Source organism: Meles meles, chromosome 10 (genome assembly GCF_922984935.1).
Source record: "Meles meles chromosome 10, mMelMel3.1 paternal haplotype, whole genome shotgun sequence".
Classification (NCBI taxonomy): domain Eukaryota; kingdom Metazoa; phylum Chordata; class Mammalia; order Carnivora; family Mustelidae; genus Meles; species Meles meles.
Window position 1 is genome coordinate 18,849,198 of NC_060075.1, and position 17,519 is coordinate 18,866,716.

The following is a 17,519-nucleotide window of genomic DNA, read 5'->3' on the forward strand; positions in this document are numbered from 1 at the left end:
AAGAGACTAAGGACAGGTTAGCTGACACAAGTTCCGGAACCAACAGGAGAGGTGGGATAGAGAGGTCTCTAGAGTCATGTGTTTTATAGGCATTCACTCTTCAAAGTGTGGTCCACGGGCCAGTAGCATCAGAGACACCTGAGAACATGCCAGAAATGCCTAATCTCAGGACACAGCACAGTTCTAGTGAATCATAACTTGCATTTATTTTATTATTATAATTTATTTATTTGCGAGAGAGAGAGAGAGGTCAGTGGGAGAAGCAGACACCCTGCTGAGCAGGGAGCCTGATGTGGGACTCAATCCTAGGACTCCAGGATCATGACCTGAGCCGAAGGCAATTGCTTATCCAACTGAGCCCATCCAGGCGCCCCATAACTTGCATTTAAACAAGATCCACAGAACCTGGTAAGATAGACATTACTGTTTCCATCTCTACCTAGGATGAGACTCAGGCTCAAAGAAGTTGACTGACATAGCGGAATTGATTAGGGACTGAGCCAAGATTCTATCCCAGCGTCTAATGATCTTTTCAAGAGGTGAACAGGCGAGTTCACAGGGATTTCTACTTTCACTCAATTCAGGGCAGTTGTTTCAGACAATCCATCACAGGTCTGTAGTTCTAGTGCCGTCAGCTGTGAGTTTGTTGCCACTGCGATGGACGAGTTCCTTTCTGAGCCTTCAGCGGCCTCCCAGGAAACCACATTGACAGCATCGGAACTTCACTTCCCAGCAAGCCCAGCGGCCTCTTTCCGCGCGAGGCATGACGGGCACCTCGGCGCGCAGTCTTCTTTGGCGGAAGAACCTCGAGGAGGGAGGCCACATAGCCTGACGTGACGGCGCGCAGCATCCTGGGATGTGTAGTCTGGCTCCGTCCGGGACGCCCCCTCGGATGAATGGGGCCCAGGCTGACTGCGAACTACAGATCCTCGGCCGGCTGCGTTGGTGGAGGCCGCGGGGGAAGGGGAGCCGGCGGCGCCGAAGGAGAGCTGCGCTGCGGCACGGTGGGGATGTTCTGTGCCGCGGCGGACGCAGCGGCCCGGTTTCCTAGGGTGGCGGTATAAACGGGCGCCGCGCCTTCGCGCTCGCCCTCCGTTCCGCGCTCCGGCCATGCGCCCGGCCTTCGCGGTGGGCCTGGTGTTCGCAGGCTGCTGCAGTAATGTGATCTTCCTAGAGCTCCTGGCCCGGTGAGTGACCTCCGCGGGCCGCACCCCTGCTCGCAGCGCGCGGGGCCGGGGCGGGACGGCCTGGGACCCGGCGGAGACGGTTGCTCCGTGGCCCCGCGAGCTGCCCGCTCTCCCGCCCTCCAGGTTGCATCCCTCGGAGGGGAGCGCCTGCTGTCCCTCACCCGCTTTCCCCACACAGCGGGATTGCAGCCTGCAGAGCTTTTCTCTCGTGACCGGTCCAAGGTCGGCGGGGAGCTCGTGGCAGAACCCAGGGCTCCTCCAGCTCTTTTTGCGATCCTGTTCACGCCACACGTCTGACTGGGGAAAGCCCTTCGGCTTCTAACGCAGTCTGATTTTGCACTTGCAGCCAAGAAAGTTTCATTAAGCGCCCCCCCCCCCCCACCATTTGTTTTCTCGGCCTTCGAGATGGTTGTGAGTGCTTGACCCAAACAGACCTCCCGGTGATGTAGTCCGGTGGAGCCTCACTTACTCAGAAGGCCGGTCCCCTTGACCAGAGGGAGGAATTCTAGCTTTTAAGATATCACAGTCTTTGGATCGAGAAGCATGCATTTGGAGGCGTAACTTTATAAATTAAGAATGATTATGACACTTTTTCCCAAAGGGAAACTAGGTTAGCTTTATTGAGGTGGCTCTCAAATAATGAGAGAGCGGGTGGCTCTCAAATAATGTTGAGCAACGTGCAAAGCTCAGTGGATAGGTGCTGTTGTTACAGAAGAGATGACAGGTGGACTAGAAAAGGTTCAGGACCAAAAATCTCAAGTCTTGGTTCGGTCCTCCTTTTCCTTTAGCCGCGCTGGGCCTTCCTTTTCTGGCTGGAGAATAAATGAAGTGTGGTGTCCTCTAGGGCCATATATCTGAGTCTACACATCTCCACTGATCATCAGAACTATCTTGTGAACCAGATAGGTCAGGAGTTACAATCTCTTTTACTAAAAATGAAACAGGGCTCAAGAAGTTAGACGGTCTTCTACTACTTGTAGGTAGTGGAGCCCAAACTAGAATCTAAGATACCTGTATTCTACTCTAGTACCTTTTGCAATCTCCCTTAAGCGGCCCACGGAATTTTGGTCAGTGCCTCACCTGGAGGTGAGCTAGAAATGTATTTATTTTGTTTCCGTGATACCATTGATTAGTCATTCTAAAGCAATCAATTTATTTAAGGTCTGGGTTAATTTTTGCTATTGCCGAGCTTGAAATCTTATGCAGAAGGTGTTGGTAAAGATCAGTCACTCATTTTGGGCATAGTTGGAGAGAGGTTTAAAAAAAAAAATGTACCCACTTGTCAATCTGGTATACTTCCAAGGAAGGTCATTTGGGAAATTGATTTAAAAATACTAAAAAAGTGAAAAAAATCAGGCCAGCCATGGAATAATGAGAGAATAATATACTGTATTATAAGTATATATAAGTATAATAAAGACTTGTGTTGAATGTGCCATTAAATTAAATCCTGCCCAAGGCTATGTGACATCATGATATGCGAGCACATGAAGACCCTCATTACTAAGTGTGAGCTCTCGGCTAAATTACTTGATCTCCTGAGTCTGTTCTTTGAACTGGGAAAGGCTCTACCAGCTTCACAGGGCTTGGAAGAGTTCAATGAAATGCACATGCAAAGCGCCTGAAGCACACTGACTTACTCTTTTTTTTTTTTTAAAGAGTATTTATTTATTTATTTGATAGAGACAGGGAGAGCGAGGGAGGAGGAGTGAGAGGGAGAAGGGCATTGTGCTGACTGAGCAGGGAGCCGGACACAGTGCTTGATCCCAGGACCCAGGCGCCTCACACTGACTTCCTCTTGTCTCTAACAACTTCGGTTTCGGTGAGGGTAGACCTTGTATTATAAGCTACTCCTGAAAAGTTGTGGATAAATCTAACTTTACGGAATGTTTTTGTGAATTAGAGGAGCTTCTATTTAGAACGCTTTGAAAATTTATACATAAATCCTCGTCGTTTGTCTTTTTTGTAAGTCTGACTTTTTGCATACGGCAGTAGGTTTTCATAAAGCAGTGAGGGGCACGTTATTAACTTAGTGAGTGGTGTACACCAGACCGAATAGACACAGCCTCTTCCTGGTTTGCAGGGGCAGCTCACAACTTACTCTGTTAAAGACCAATAAAATAAGAGCAGGTTGGACCAGATGGTCTTTAAGGTCCTTTGTAGTTTTGGCCTCCTCATAATTTGTGACTTTATCTTGGGACATCACAGTGGAAAGCTCATAAATTTTTATAGAGCAGGAACTTGCTCTTATATGGCTTCCTTGGGACCATCATGTGCCCTAATACTGTGCCAAGCAGAACACTAAGTAGAAATGGAAATGCTAGAGTGACTTGTAAGGAGAAGGAAACATTTTTCTCCATTTTCCCCAAATTGGAAAACAAACCTAGGTTTCTTCTTTTTGATTTTTATATCTATAATTGGGACCTGTAATAAAATAAAAAGCACCACACACTGTACAGAACAGACGTGAAGTCATGAATGGATGCCTTGACTTCCCTCACGAAAGAGCTTGGAAACAGGTTGCGCACACATCAGCTAACTAACTCGCCAAGGTGGTGAGCGTCCTACCTCAGGAAAACAATCTGAAACATTTTTTTTTTCCTATTTTATTTTACAATTAAGTGCATCATGTTGACTCAAGTAAGGAAGTTTCCTAAATCTGGAAGAAGCAATTCAAAAACTCAAAGTTACTTCAGTTTTGAAGTAAAAATTTGAATGCTTTCTAAAGCAAATTCCAAGTAAGAGAAACTGTAGTTGGTGATTATAATTTGTAAGGAGCAAAGTTCAAGAAAACAAGTGATTTAGGGAAAAGGATCCGAGTTTTTACACTAAGGTTTAAAATCAGTTGTTCAAGTTAAAACAAATAGTTGTAGCCATACCACAGTGTGTTCCCCCAAAAGCTAAGTTGATTTTGTAAAATAATTATGTGAGTACATTAGGGATATTTTAAAATCCTATGGAAATAGAGACAAAGTAGGATAGGGTTGTCAAGGGATGGGGGAGGGGGCAATGGAGAGGGACCCTAACACGTATGAGATGTCTTTGGGAAGTACCCTAAAATGGTAATAGCTGCAGAACTGTAAATATAGTAAAAACCACTGAACTGTAAACAGTAATACAAGGGAGTCTGCAAACCTCACTTATGTGCCCTGTGCTCTGGGAAACTTCCCTGAGTCACCATGTGGCCCCCAGTGTCTTTAGCAATGAAATGGGCATAAAAATAACCTCTGTAAAATAAAGATAAAATTAAAAATTATTATGCTTTTTTAAAAATCCTGTGAGGAATGCACTTGTAAAGTGAATCATTTTTAGAAATAAATGACTTCTTTTTTTAAAAATATTTTATTTATTTGACAGAAATCACAACTAGGCAGAGAGGCAGGCAGAGAGAGAGAGGGAAGCAGGCTCCCTGCTGAGCAGAGAGCCTGATGCGGGGCTCGATCCCAGGACCCTGGGATCATGACCTGAGCCGAAGGCAGAGGCTTAACCCACTGAGCCACCCAGGTGCCCCTAAATGACTTCTTTTTGTCTTTCATACAGTACTTTAGGTCATACTTACTTACAGTGAGGCCCCCTCACGTTCGTTCAGCTGCTTGAGTGAAAGCCAGATACTGTGCTCAGACAGCGAGGCGTGAAGATGACTCGGACACCGCTGGTCCTCTTACCTTCCCCGCGTAGCCCTGGATTCTTACTGTTTCATACTCCCATGTTTGCCTCCCTCATTACCTTGTCACCGCCTTAAGGGTTCAGGTCTCCTTCACACTGGGAGCTCGCCAGCACCTAACTTTACCCGTGATAGGTTCTTTCACTGAACTGGCCTAATCCTTTGGTAAAGAAAAAACGGGTGGGAAGCAGGAAGCTTGATGAACCCCATTTGGGCTAAGTCTTGTGTTGGCACTTTATATTTTCTCCTGGGATCATCGCTACAGAATTAAAAATTTATCACTTGCACTTTTATAGCTGAGACAAATTTGTCAAGACGAATGTCTTTAAAAGGGTTACTGTGGTTTAATTGAAGACCTTCCAGTATACAAGGTCCTAGTGTTCTAGTCTTTGCCTTTTTGGCCTCTGTGGCACACTTGAAGTTCTTTTCAGGGACTGGCTTATTTACTCCATAATAAACCAGTGAGATAGGCACTAATACTGTTCTGCATTTTAAAGATAAGGAAACAGGACTTAGATAGGGTAATAAACTTCCACTCTAGAGAACTGGGTCCTGCCTGTCATTGTGTAATTTTAACCATCTTGGGTGGTTCTCAACCCTGTGACAGCATATGGGAATCACCGGCACATCTTACGTAGGTCTGTACACCCACTCCCACACACGTCTTCTGGCACTTTCCCCAGATCTACACCAGTGGTCCTTAGGTCTGGCTGCACCTCAGAAGCAAGCAGAGAGCTTTGAAAAGTACAGGTTCTAGGGCCTTACCCCCACAGCAGTCTGAGCAGATCTGGGGGCTGGGAGGGCTCCTCCAACTCGTGGGTTTCTAAAGAGCGGCCTGGCCAGAGTTGAAAAGCACCATGCCAGGAACTAGCTAGAGCTAATGTACCTTCTTCTGTCACTCGTCATTAGGCTAATGGTTTTGATTAGCTCTTTGAATGAGGTCAGTGTCTTTATGTGATTTTTTATAGCTTCTTGCAATGTTTATCCCTTGAACATAAATACTAAAAGAAGTGTCGGCTGCAAAGCGGTAGTTTTCAAGAGCACCTTTGTAGCCTGTAGAGCATAAGGAGTAGCAACAGTTGCGTTGCACGCGCCTGGGTGGCTCAGTGGGTTAAGCCGCTGCCTTCGGCTCAGGTCATGGTCTCGGGGTCCTGGGATCGAGTCCCGCGTCGGGCTCTCTGCTCGACGGGGAGCCTGCTTCCCTCTCACTCTCTCTGCCTGCCTCTCTGCCTACTTGTATCTCTCTCTGTCAAATAAATAAAATCTTTAAAAAAAAAAAAAAAAGAGTGACTTATGTTTAGAGTTAACCTATTTATGCCCGATAGGTGTATTTTATTTTTTTCTTTTCTTTTCTTTAAAGATTTTATTTATTTATTTGACAGAACTCACAAGAGAGGCAGGCAGAGAGAGAGGAAGGGAAGCAGGCTCTCCACTGAGCAGAGAGCCCGATGTGGGACTCGATCCCAGGACCCTGAGATCATGACCTGAGCTGAAGGCAGCGGCCTAACCCACTGAGCCACCCAGGCGCCCCCGATAGGTGTATTTTAGAACTTGTATACTTGACATTGCTATTTACTAATAATACCACTAGAAGAGAATGGGGTTGTTTTTAATAAATAGCAGTATATTAAAAGTATTAGTACATTTATAATACAATAATCATCCCTCTAATCACTAGCCTCTGGTTAATAAATGTCCTTGATCAAGATGAGAAAACAATATGAAGGCTGAGACGTCTGGAAGCTTCAGGGAAACAAAGACAAATGGCCACTTTGTACTTCTTTTAGTGACTGAGCAGAACCTGATAGGGGCAAACTGCAAACCACGAACATTTTAAGTATCCAGTTTTCGCAGTGTTTCAAGAGGGAGGTCAGAAGGACTCTTTCTGCCTCTTAAATGTGTACCTAAGAGTCACTGTGGAAGATTCCTCAACCCTTCCATGGATCACTGAAGAGGTTCGATTGAATTCCACCGTTTATGGAGTACCTAGTATACCTGTGTTCAGGGCTGGGGTCAGTAGATGATCACAGCGTTTTCAGCCTTTTCTCCTTGTTCTTGCTTCTTATCTCTCCTTACCCCCGCTGAAGACCCTTTGTGTGTAGACACTTTTTTCCTAATCACCCTCTACAGATACATTCTGTCCTGGTTCATGTGCCATCTGTATACCCATGCTTGATACTTCAAAAAAGAGAATGAACCTCCCCAGCCCCAGAACCAGTCGTTGCCCCCAGGGCGACCTTCTCTGAGGGGATGTCCCAGTCACCAGCAATGGGTGCTTGTCTTCTATGGCCAGTAGTCTTGGTGGTTCCTGGTCAGGAGGCTGTGTAAACATTCCAGGAGACCCGAGCACATTTCTGCACTGGGGCTTTGCTGCTGAAGTGACCAGGATTCACTTTGGGTGAAGTGAGTATCCCAAGGACATACGACCAACCTCCCACCGCTTACTAGAAAAGTTGTATCGTAGTTCTGAGAATGAGAGTTACCAGAATTCTTCCTCATGGCCTGCTACAGCTAGGAAGAGTAAAATAAGCTTGACATTTCTTCTCTGTGAGCTCTGTTGATAGACGTGTGTGATCCATGGGATGTGAAATCGGAGATAAAGGACCGTGGGTAAGAGAAATCGGTCCTCCCTGTTATTTCGAACTATCAATGTAACAAGTCTTGGTGCCCTTTATCTCACTTTTTTGTTTTACTACACAGGAAGCATCCAGGATGCGGGAACATTGTGACATTTGCACAATTTTTATTTATTGCTGTGGAAGGCTTCCTCTTTGAAGCTGATTTGGGAAGGAAGCGGCCAGCTATCCCAATAAGGTATGGCACATTGAAGTCTCTTTTAGCCTTTGATTTTTTTTGTTGTTGTTGTTTGTTTGTTTGTTTTGTTTTGTTTTTAAGAAGTTCAGGACTTTTCTGGTAAGTAGGTAGAAGGAGTATGAGATATCCTCTTATAAGATCTGTGTCAAAGATATTGGGAGAATAATAATGATAATTCATTTTCTGAATTTAAAATGTTGTGACATTCCAGGGAGCCTATTTTTCGAATAAAATGCCCACCACAGCACAAAGTAATTATGATGGAAACAACAAGGTGTGTATGTGTCTAATATATGGTTGGTTAAAGGTTTAGTGTGACCACAATGTGTTTTAATAGTTATGTATGCTAGCCTCATGTTGGTAAAGTTATCCGATACGTTAAGAGTGGTATTCTTGGTCCTTTTTAAAAATGAATGGGTTTGGGAAATAACCAATAGTGGTGCTTGCTGCAGCCTCGTGATACGCCAAGTGCCTCCTAACTGTTCACTTTCACATGGTTGATTTTACCTTGCGGGCTTTTCCTCTCAATTAAAAGGAAGTGAGTGGCAAGCCAAGGCAAAATTGTTGATTCCAGACCTCCACCCATTAGTCCAGATTTGCATAACTGTACTCAGGGGGCCAAAGAGAAAACAAGACTGTTCTTCTAATAAACAGTGTATTGAAAATTCAGCATTCTTGCCCAGACGGACTGGAAATAAAAGTGTAATGCATCCAGTTGTGAGTGTGTAGTAAGATCAGGTCACGTAATCCTGTTTTTTTTTAAAGATTTTGTTTATTTATTTGACAGAGATCACAAGTAGGCAGAGACCCAAGCAGAGAGAGGGGAGGAAGCAGGCTCCCTGCTGAGCAGAGAACCTGATGCGGGGCTCGATCCCCGGACCCTGAGACCATGACCCGAGCCTAAGGCAGAGTCTTTTACCCACTGAGCCACCCAGGCGCCCCCACGTAATCCTGTTGATAGGGATTTTCCGGTGTGAATGTATCCAAGGGCTGGTCAAGGCTCATGGTGGTTGGTGCTCTTTTGCAACATTCCCAAATAGTCCGCTATAGAAAATGTGGTTGAATTTTGTTATTAATATTGTGCTTTTAAATTTCCCAATGTGATGCTAAGTATTCTGAGTAGGTGGTTTTGGTTTTTTTTTTTAAGATTTTATTTATTTATTTGACAGAGAGAAATCACAAGAGAGGCAGGCAGAGAGAGAGGAAGGGAAGCAGGCTCTCTGCTGAGCAGAGAGCCCGATGTGGGACTCGATCCCAGGACCCTGAGATCATGACCTGAGCTGAAGGCAGCGGCTTAACCCACTGAGCCACCCAGGCGCCCAGGTGGTTTTTTTCATTGGCTTTAGTATCTACATAAAACCTTCATTCCCTAGACCAGCATTTTCATCATGGTAGGAGCCCCACGATTTTTTTCTTTTTAATCTCTCTATTGTTTTACTTTATCCTATTTTCAGATTTTTATTGAAACTTCAGTTAGTTAACATACGGTGCAATATTGGTTTCAGGAGTAATTCAGTGATTCATCACTTACGTGAAACACCCAGTACTCATCACAAGTGCCCTCCTTAATGCCCATGACCCATCCATCCGTCCCCTACCCACCTCCCTCCGTCACCCCTCAGTTTGCTCCCTGTTGTTAAGACTCTCCTATGGTTTGTTTCCCTCTCTCTTTTTTTCCCCCTTCCTGTATGTTCATCTGTTTTGTTTCTTAAATTCCATATATGCGATTGAATGGTCTTTATATTTCTTTCACTGACTTATTTCACTTAGCATAATACACTAGCTCTGTCCACGTGGTTGCACGATGTAAGATTTCATTCTTTCTGATGGCCGAGTCCCTTGTGCATGTACGTATGCCACATCTTCTCATTCCTTCCTAAGTCGATGGACACTTGGGCTCTCTCCGTGGTTTGGCTGTTGTTGATACTGCTGCTGTAAACATTGGGGTGCATTTACCCCTTCACATCTGTATTTTTTTATCCTTTAGGTAAATACCTTTAGTGCGATTGCTGGATAGTCGGGTAGTTTCTATTTCTAAGTTTTTGAGGAACCTCAGTATTGTTCTCCGGAGTAACTATACCAGTTTGCGGTTCCGGCAACGGTGCAGGAGGCTTCCCTTTCTCCATATCCAACACCTGTTCTTTCTGGCATTGTTAATTTTAGACGTTCTGACAGGTGTGAGGTGGTCTCCCATCGTGGTTTTGATTGGTATTTCCCTGATAACGATGCTGGGCATCTTCTTATGTGTCTGTTGGCATCTGGATGTCTTCTTAAGAAAAGTGTCTATTCTTCTGCCCATTTCTTAACTGGATTATTTGGGGTTTTTTGCACATTGAGTTCGATAAGTTCTTTATAGAGTTGGGATACTAAGCCTTTATCAGATATGTCACTTGGAAAGATCTTCTCCCATTCTGTAGGCTGCCTTTTAGTTTTATTGAATGTTTCCTTTGCTGTGCAGAAGCTTTTTTTTTTTTTTTAAAGATTTTATTTATTTGACAGAGACATAGCCAGAGAAAGAACAGAAGCAGGAGGATAGGAGAGGAAACAGCAGACTCCCCACTGAGCAGGGAGCCCGATGTGGGGCTCGATCCCAGGATGCTGGGATCATGACCTGAGCCGAAGGCAGACACTTAACGATTGAGCCACCCAGGCACCCCTTGTGCAAAAGCTTTTTATCCCGATGAAGTCCCAGTAGTTCATTTTTGCTTTTGTTTCCCTTGCCTCTGGTGACGTGTCTAGTAAGAAGTTGCTGTGGCCAAGGTCAGAGAGGCTTACTGCTTATGCTTTCCTCTAGATTTTCATGGCTTCCTGTCTCACATTTAGGTCTTTCATCCACTTAGAATTTATTTTTGTGTACAGTGTAAGGAAATGGTCCAGGTTCATTCTTCTGCATGTCGCTGTCCGGTTTCCCCAACACCATTTGTTGAAGAGACTGTCTTTTTTTCCACTGGATATTTTTTCCTGCTTTGTTGAATATTAGTTGATCATACAGTTGTGGGTCCATTTCTGGGTTCTCTATTCTGTCCCACTGACCTTTGTGTCCTGAATTGACTAAGCAATCCGGGAAAAGAGAAACAAAATGGGAGGCATCACAATTCCAGATTTCAAGCTGTATTACAAAACTGTGGTCATCAAGACAGTGTGGTGAAACAAGGATCCCCCACATTTTTTATTCCTCTGACACACACCCCCCCCCCGCGCCATTGTCTCTTTCCATTCAGGCTGCCACTAGCGCAGTTCAGGAACGCATTCATTCTCACCATTAACTTTTATAATGGTGTCCTAGCTGGCTGGCCTCTTGCCTCCTCCCTCTGTACCTGTATTTCGACTTCCTACTATTGTCTTGTGACACCCCCCCCTCACAGGCACTCAGGGGTCACTGGTAGGTTCTGAGGGAAACCCAGCTCCCTAACCTGCCCTTCGGGGCTCCCTGGGATCTTGCCCTAACAACCATACCTCCATGTGTGTCCTGTAGAGCTGGCTGTTTTATTTTCTATCTGTGAAGCTGCGGGCAGAACCTTGGCATCATGGGGATGTCATTCATTCCCAGGAGCAATTTCGAGGCCATGCTGCGAAGCCAGCAAGGTGGAATAGTTGGAATTCGTTATCCTAAAAGGCCTGGATGAACTCTGTCTCCAGACGGCGTTGTTTCAAGATAAGACTAAGAAAATTTGGCAAGAAACCTTGTGAAGTCACCAGTAATATTTTAGAATCTGTGAAATAGCTGTTCTCAGTGTTAAAAAAAAAAATTCAGCTGAGTAAATTTGAAGATCTAATGGTTTTATTAAATGATTCATGAATCAGTATCCCATCTAACAAGAAGAGGGGAGCTCTATTGAGCTAAAGAAGGGAAAGACTTTTTTTTTTAAATTTTTATTTATTTATTTTTTCAGCGTAACAGTATTCATTGTTTTTGCACAACATCCAGTGCTCCATGCAATACGTGCCCTCCCTATTACCCACCACCTGTTCCCCCAACCTCCCACCCCCCGCCCCTAAGAAGGGAAAGACTTTTTTAAAGGTAGAGGGCATTAAAAAAAAGCAGGAAGGAATTTATTAGCAAAATATGCATTGTTTAGGCAAGGTTGCCTTGAAAGGAGAGCAGAAGCGGGGGGGGGGGGGGGGGGCTATCAGAAAATTCCCTAGTATTGACCAAGGAATTCTATGTTGACCGGATAAAGATGACATTCCAAGGAGGGGGGATTAGTTGAAATTGCACTTGGGTAAGGAATTAAGTCTTGGTTTACTGACTTGGGTCCTTAACCTTAGTGGCACCATTTTGGGCCTGTGGTTTTCTTTTGAGCAGTTACCCCCTTTTGATCAGACTCTCAGCTTAACTGAGAGATGTGATAAACATTTTAGGTCTTAGCACCATGCTCTGTTACTGCTCTGACGTTCTCGAAGATTTTGTTGTTCTTTTGTCTGGTATCCATAGATTATGACCTTTTTGCTTAAACTCTGGTAATCATAGGCCACAGCCTCAGATTCGTACTCCTCTTAAGTGGGTTATTTTCTTTGTTCCGTAGATGTTCCTGTCTTAGGGAGAGCATTTGCTTGATGCATTACTGCATGTGTCTCAAGCTTTCGAAAAGGAAGTTTATGATCATTACATAAGTAGGATAAATCCCAATATTTGGAGTGCACTTTAAAGCCGTGGTCCCCCAGATTCAAGCTAATCAAAATCAAATAAGCCAAAGAAAGATCCTGTAGAAGGAATCACCTTCTTAAGCCAAGCGACTTGTTCTTTGACCTTACCTGAGTTTCAGGGTTCACAGGGGTGATGTTGGCTGCGGCCCAGACACCACCTTCATCAGCCAATAGAGAGTTAAGAGCTATTCTGTTATCAAGAAACTTTAAGGATATTCATTGGGCTGCTATTGCTAACAGGTTTTGCAGCAATTTTAAGAATTAAGAAGCAGTTCTTTTTTTTTTTTTTAAGATTTTCATTATTTTTTTGACAGGGAGATGGAGAGCGCAAATAGGCAGAGTGGCAGGGAGAGGGAGAAGCAGGCTCCCTCCTGAGCAGGGAGCCCGATCCGGGGCTCAATCCCAGGACCCCAGGATCATGACCTGAGCTGAAGGCAGCCGCCCAGCCAACTGAGCCACCCAGGTGCCCCAAGAAGCAGTTCTTGATCCTAGCTTCATTTACATTTATCTCTAATCAGGGAAATAGGAGTATGTGAAAAGGAGTGAATTCTGAATCATGAATGTCTTCCAGTAGGCCCTTTAAAAAAAAATATATATATATATATATATAATATATATAATTATATATTATATATATATATAATATATATATATTATTTTATATATTTTATATAATTTATATATATTTTTATATATATAAATATATATATAATATATATATTATATATATATTTTTATATATATTTATAATTTATATATATATATTATTTTATATATATATAATATATATATAAAATATATTATTATATTTATATATATATTATATAATATATAAATATATATAATTTATATATTTTATATTTATATATATTATTTTATATAATTATATATATATTATATATATATATATTATTTTATATAATATATATATATATTATTTTAGGGTAGGGGGCAAAGGAAGAGGGATAGAATCTCAAGCAGACTCCCCACTGAGTATGGAGCCTCATGTGGGACTTGTCGATCTCAGATCCTGAGATCATGACCTGAGCCCAAATCAAGAGTTCAACCTGACTCAACTGACTGAGCCACCCAAGTGCCCCGTTAGGCCCCATTAGCTCAGCAATGTAAATGTAGGGGAGTTGACCACTAGGATGTCTTATTTTGTCTGTGAAAAGTTAGGGGCACAGTTAGATTTTTTTTCTATCCTGAAATAAAACGTTGTCTACATTTCAGAGGTTGCCATGTTACAAGGACATTAGGATTGTCACAAGTCTGGCAGGGAGGGACTATTTTTGTAGAAGCGGAGTGGACTTTATCCACGTGAGCCACAGTCTTACAAATACAGTATAAAGGCTTAGTGTTACTTTTTTTGACAGTGCTTCCCATGTAATTTACATATCAAATAAGCCTAATTCATTTACCAAGTCCTTTGGAATATTTTAGGTCAAAAAGACTTCACTTAGGGAGAAATAAAAAGGCTTCGCTTAGAATTTAGTTTTAGGAAGTTAGTCAAACATACATTTTTTAAAGATTTTATGTATTTATTTTAGAGAGAACGTGCAGGAGAGAGAGCATGAGCAGAGGGAAGGGCAGAGGGAAAGGGAGAAGCAGACTCCGGCCGAGCAGGGCCTAAGGCAAAGGCAGCCATGTAACCAACCGAGCCACCCAGATGGCCCAGTCAAAAATATTTTTAAAAAAGATTTTAAAGCCCTTGCCTACTTTAAATAGGATCACAGATTACTACAAAATCTAATACTTAAAAGGTGAAGAGATTTTTAGTCTTACCCAAATGACCAAAAGCCCAAGAAAACTTTGTCCTTTCAACAGAGAGAAAAACCAAAATCTAATTTTGCACCAGCTTGCTTTTGATTTTAAAACCCTTTTTTATAGATTTTATTTATTTATTTATTTATTTATTTATTTATTTATTTGTCAGAGAGAGCACACCCATGCACTGGCAGGCAGAGGCAGAGGGAGAAGCAGGCTCCCTGCTGAGCAAGGAGCCCAATGGGGGACTCTATCCCAGGGCCTTGGGGTCATGACCTGAGCTGAAGACAGTGGCTTAACCACTGAGCCACTCAGGCATTCCAAAACCCTTTTTTTTTTTTTTTAAAGATTTTATTTATTTATTTGACAGACAGAGATCACAGGTAGGCAGAGAGGCAGCCAGAGAGAGAGGAAGGGAAGCAGGCTCCCTGCTGAGCAGAGAGCCCGATGCGGGGCTCCATCCCAGGACCCTAGGATCATGACCTGAGCCGAAGGCAGAGGCTTTAACCCGCTGAGCCACCCAGGCGCCCCCCAAAACCCTTTTTTGAAAACAAATTTGTTTTAATCTTTACTAGGTTGACCGCACATGAAAGTTCCTGTTTGAGAAGATTATTTTTCCACAAACCTCTTACAACTTTTCCCCCCTATATTCCAATTTTGTCCTTTGTTCCTTCCCTTTAAACAACCAGTCTCATTTTAGGACAAAATTACTTTTTCTCCCCTTCACAAAAAATGTATTGAAAGAGGATTTTGGCTGCCTCTATTTTGACCTCAGACTTTCTAGTTGGCTTCTTTCCAGCTTGTCTCTGGGCTCAGACTGAAGACCCTGTGGACAAAGCATCCCAGGACGGGAACCAAAACTAACCCCTCAAGCAGTAGGGTCGGCCCTGAGCCAGCGAGCTCCCACTCCCATGATTCAGTTCAAGACAATGGTTAATTTGACTTTCTCTTCTCACCTGCGCGTATCCACCCACCTTTGCTCCGCATTTCTTACATGTTATCCTGGAAGTATCTTCGGTGCCTTGGAGATAGTCTCTCAGGTGCTAGGGCTCTGTCTTCCGGTGTTGGCCTTGGTGAGATAAATTCCTTGTTTCACCACTACTCCTGTCTCTGCCCTTGAATTTTGTGAGTGGCCAGTAGCCAAACCTGGTCTGTTTGGGAACCTCGGAGCCAGGTGTCCGTGTTCCCCTGGACCCTGGCTACATTATTTCCATTTCTCACACCTTTTTCTCCTGAAAACACACCCTACTTTCCTGCCGTACAGAGATGTTGTCATTATTTTTAGTAGTTTTAATTATGTATATTAGAGTTCTTAACCCTGAGAAACCTTAATTTCCAGTGAAAATGAAGAAGAAAGCAATGGTGAGCTGTGGGTTTTACCAGCATTTTTTTGAATTTGAATTTTATGAATACATTTCAAAAATTTTAAAAGCATATGCCATTTTAAATTTGCCAGTGGAATATTAACATATCCAAATATCTTAGTTGCCCTATAATAAGCCAAAAGTCGATCAACTTAGTTTTAGTAATTAATGTTTCAGTATTTTGTCTTTTTTGGAAATGATCTACATTTTATTTTATTTTTTTTTTTAAAGATTTTATTTAAAGATTTTTTTATTTTTTATTAAAGGTTTGTTTAAAGATTTTTAAAGATTTTATTTATTTGACAGAAAGTGCACAAGCAGGGGGAGCAGCAGGCAGAGGCAGAGGCAGAGGGAGGGGGAGAGGCGGACTCCCTGCTGACTAAAGGAGCCAGATGCTATGCGGGGTTTCAATCCCAGGACCCTGAGATCATGACCGGAACTGAAGGCAGAAGCTTAATAACTGAGCCACTCAGGCGCCCTGATCTAGATTTTTTTTTCAAGTTTTTATTTTACTTCCAATTAATTAAATAAAGCATTATACTAGTTTTACATGTACAATATAGTGATTCAGCACTTCAACATGTCCTCCTGTGCTCATCCTGACAAGGGCACTTACTTAATCCCTATCACCTACCTCATCTCCCACCCACCTCCCCTCTGGTAACCATCAGTTTGTTCTCTATAGTGAAGAGTCAGTTTCTTGGTTTGTCTCTTTCTCTCTTTTGTCCTTGGCTCATTTATTTTGTTTCTTAAATTCCGCATATGAGTGAAATCGTATGGTATTTCTTTCTCTGACTTACTTCACTTAGCATTATACTCTCTAGCTCCATCCATTGTCATTGCAAATGGCAGGATGTCATTCATTTTTATGGCTGAATAGTGTCCGGGTATCTATATCTGTATCTATATACACATCACAGCTTCTTCATCCGTTCATCAGTCAGTGGGCATCTGGACTGCTTCCATATCTTGGCTGTTGCAAATAATGCTGCTTTAATCATCGGGGTGCATCTCTTTGAATTAGTGTTTTTGTATTCTTTGGGTAAGTCCCCAGTAATGTGCTTACTGGATCATAGGGTAATTCTATTTTTAACTTTTTGAGGCACCTCCAGACTATTTTTCACAGTGGCTGCACCAGTTTGTGTTCCCCAGCAGTGCTAGAGGGCTCCTTTTTCCCTGCATGCTCGCCAACACCTGTTGTTTCTTGTGTTGTTGGTTTTAGCCATCCTGACGTGTGAGGTGGTGTCACATGTAGTTTTGATTCACATTTCCCTATGATCAGTGATGTTGAGCATGTTTTCATTGTCTCTTGGCCATTTGTGTGTCTTGGAAAAATGTTCATGTCCTGCCCATTTTTTAATTGAATTATTTGTTTTTTGGGTGTTGAGTTTTTTAAGTTCTTTATGCATTGGCGTACTAACCCTTCATCAGGTATGTCATTTACTGATATCTTTTCTCATTCTGTAGGCTGCCTTTTAGTTTTATTGATTGTTTGCTTCTGTGTGCAGAAGCTTTTTATTTTTATATTGTTCCCATAGTTTATTTTTGCTTTTGTTTCCCTTACCTCAGGGAACCTGTCTAAAGAAAAGTTGATATAGCCAGTGTCAGAGAAGTTAACTGTCTGTGCTCTTTTAGGATTTTTATGGTTTCATATGTCACATTAGGTCTTTAATCCATTTTGAATTTTTGTGCATGGTTTAAGAATGTGATCGAGGCACCTGGGTGGCTCAAGTCCTTAAATGTTTGCCTTTGGCTCAGGTTATGATCTCAGGGTCCTGGGATCAAGACCTGCATCGGGCTCCCTGCTTGTCGGGAAGCCTGCTTCTCCCTCTCCCACTCCCCTTGTTTTGTGTTCCCTCTCTTGCTATGTCTCTGTCAAATAAATAAATAAAATCTTTAAAAAAAAAGTCTAGTTTGATTCTTTCGCATGTTGCTGTCCAGTTTTCCCAACACAATTTGTTGAAGACACTGTCTTTTTCCCATTGGGTGTCTTTCTTGCTTTGTCAAAGATTAACTGATCATATAATTGTGTGGGTTTATTTCTGGGTTTTCTATTCTGTCCCATTGATCTTTGTG

At 42.8% G+C, this 17,519-nt stretch overlaps 1 protein-coding gene across 1 annotated transcript in view; it reads left to right on the plus strand.

Annotated features, from left to right (window-relative positions):
- Window positions 1-871: 871 nt before the first annotated feature.
- SLC35B4 (solute carrier family 35 member B4) overlaps window positions 872-17,519 on the plus strand; it is a 41,965-nt gene continuing 25,317 nt past the window's right edge. Inside the window, exons 1-2 of the mRNA XM_046020703.1 lie at window positions 872-1,187; window positions 7,552-7,665. Coding sequence (XP_045876659.1) covers window positions 1,111-1,187; window positions 7,552-7,665 — 191 coding nt within the window. The 5' untranslated portion in view covers window positions 872-1,110. The remainder of the gene's footprint in view (window positions 1,188-7,551; window positions 7,666-17,519) is intronic.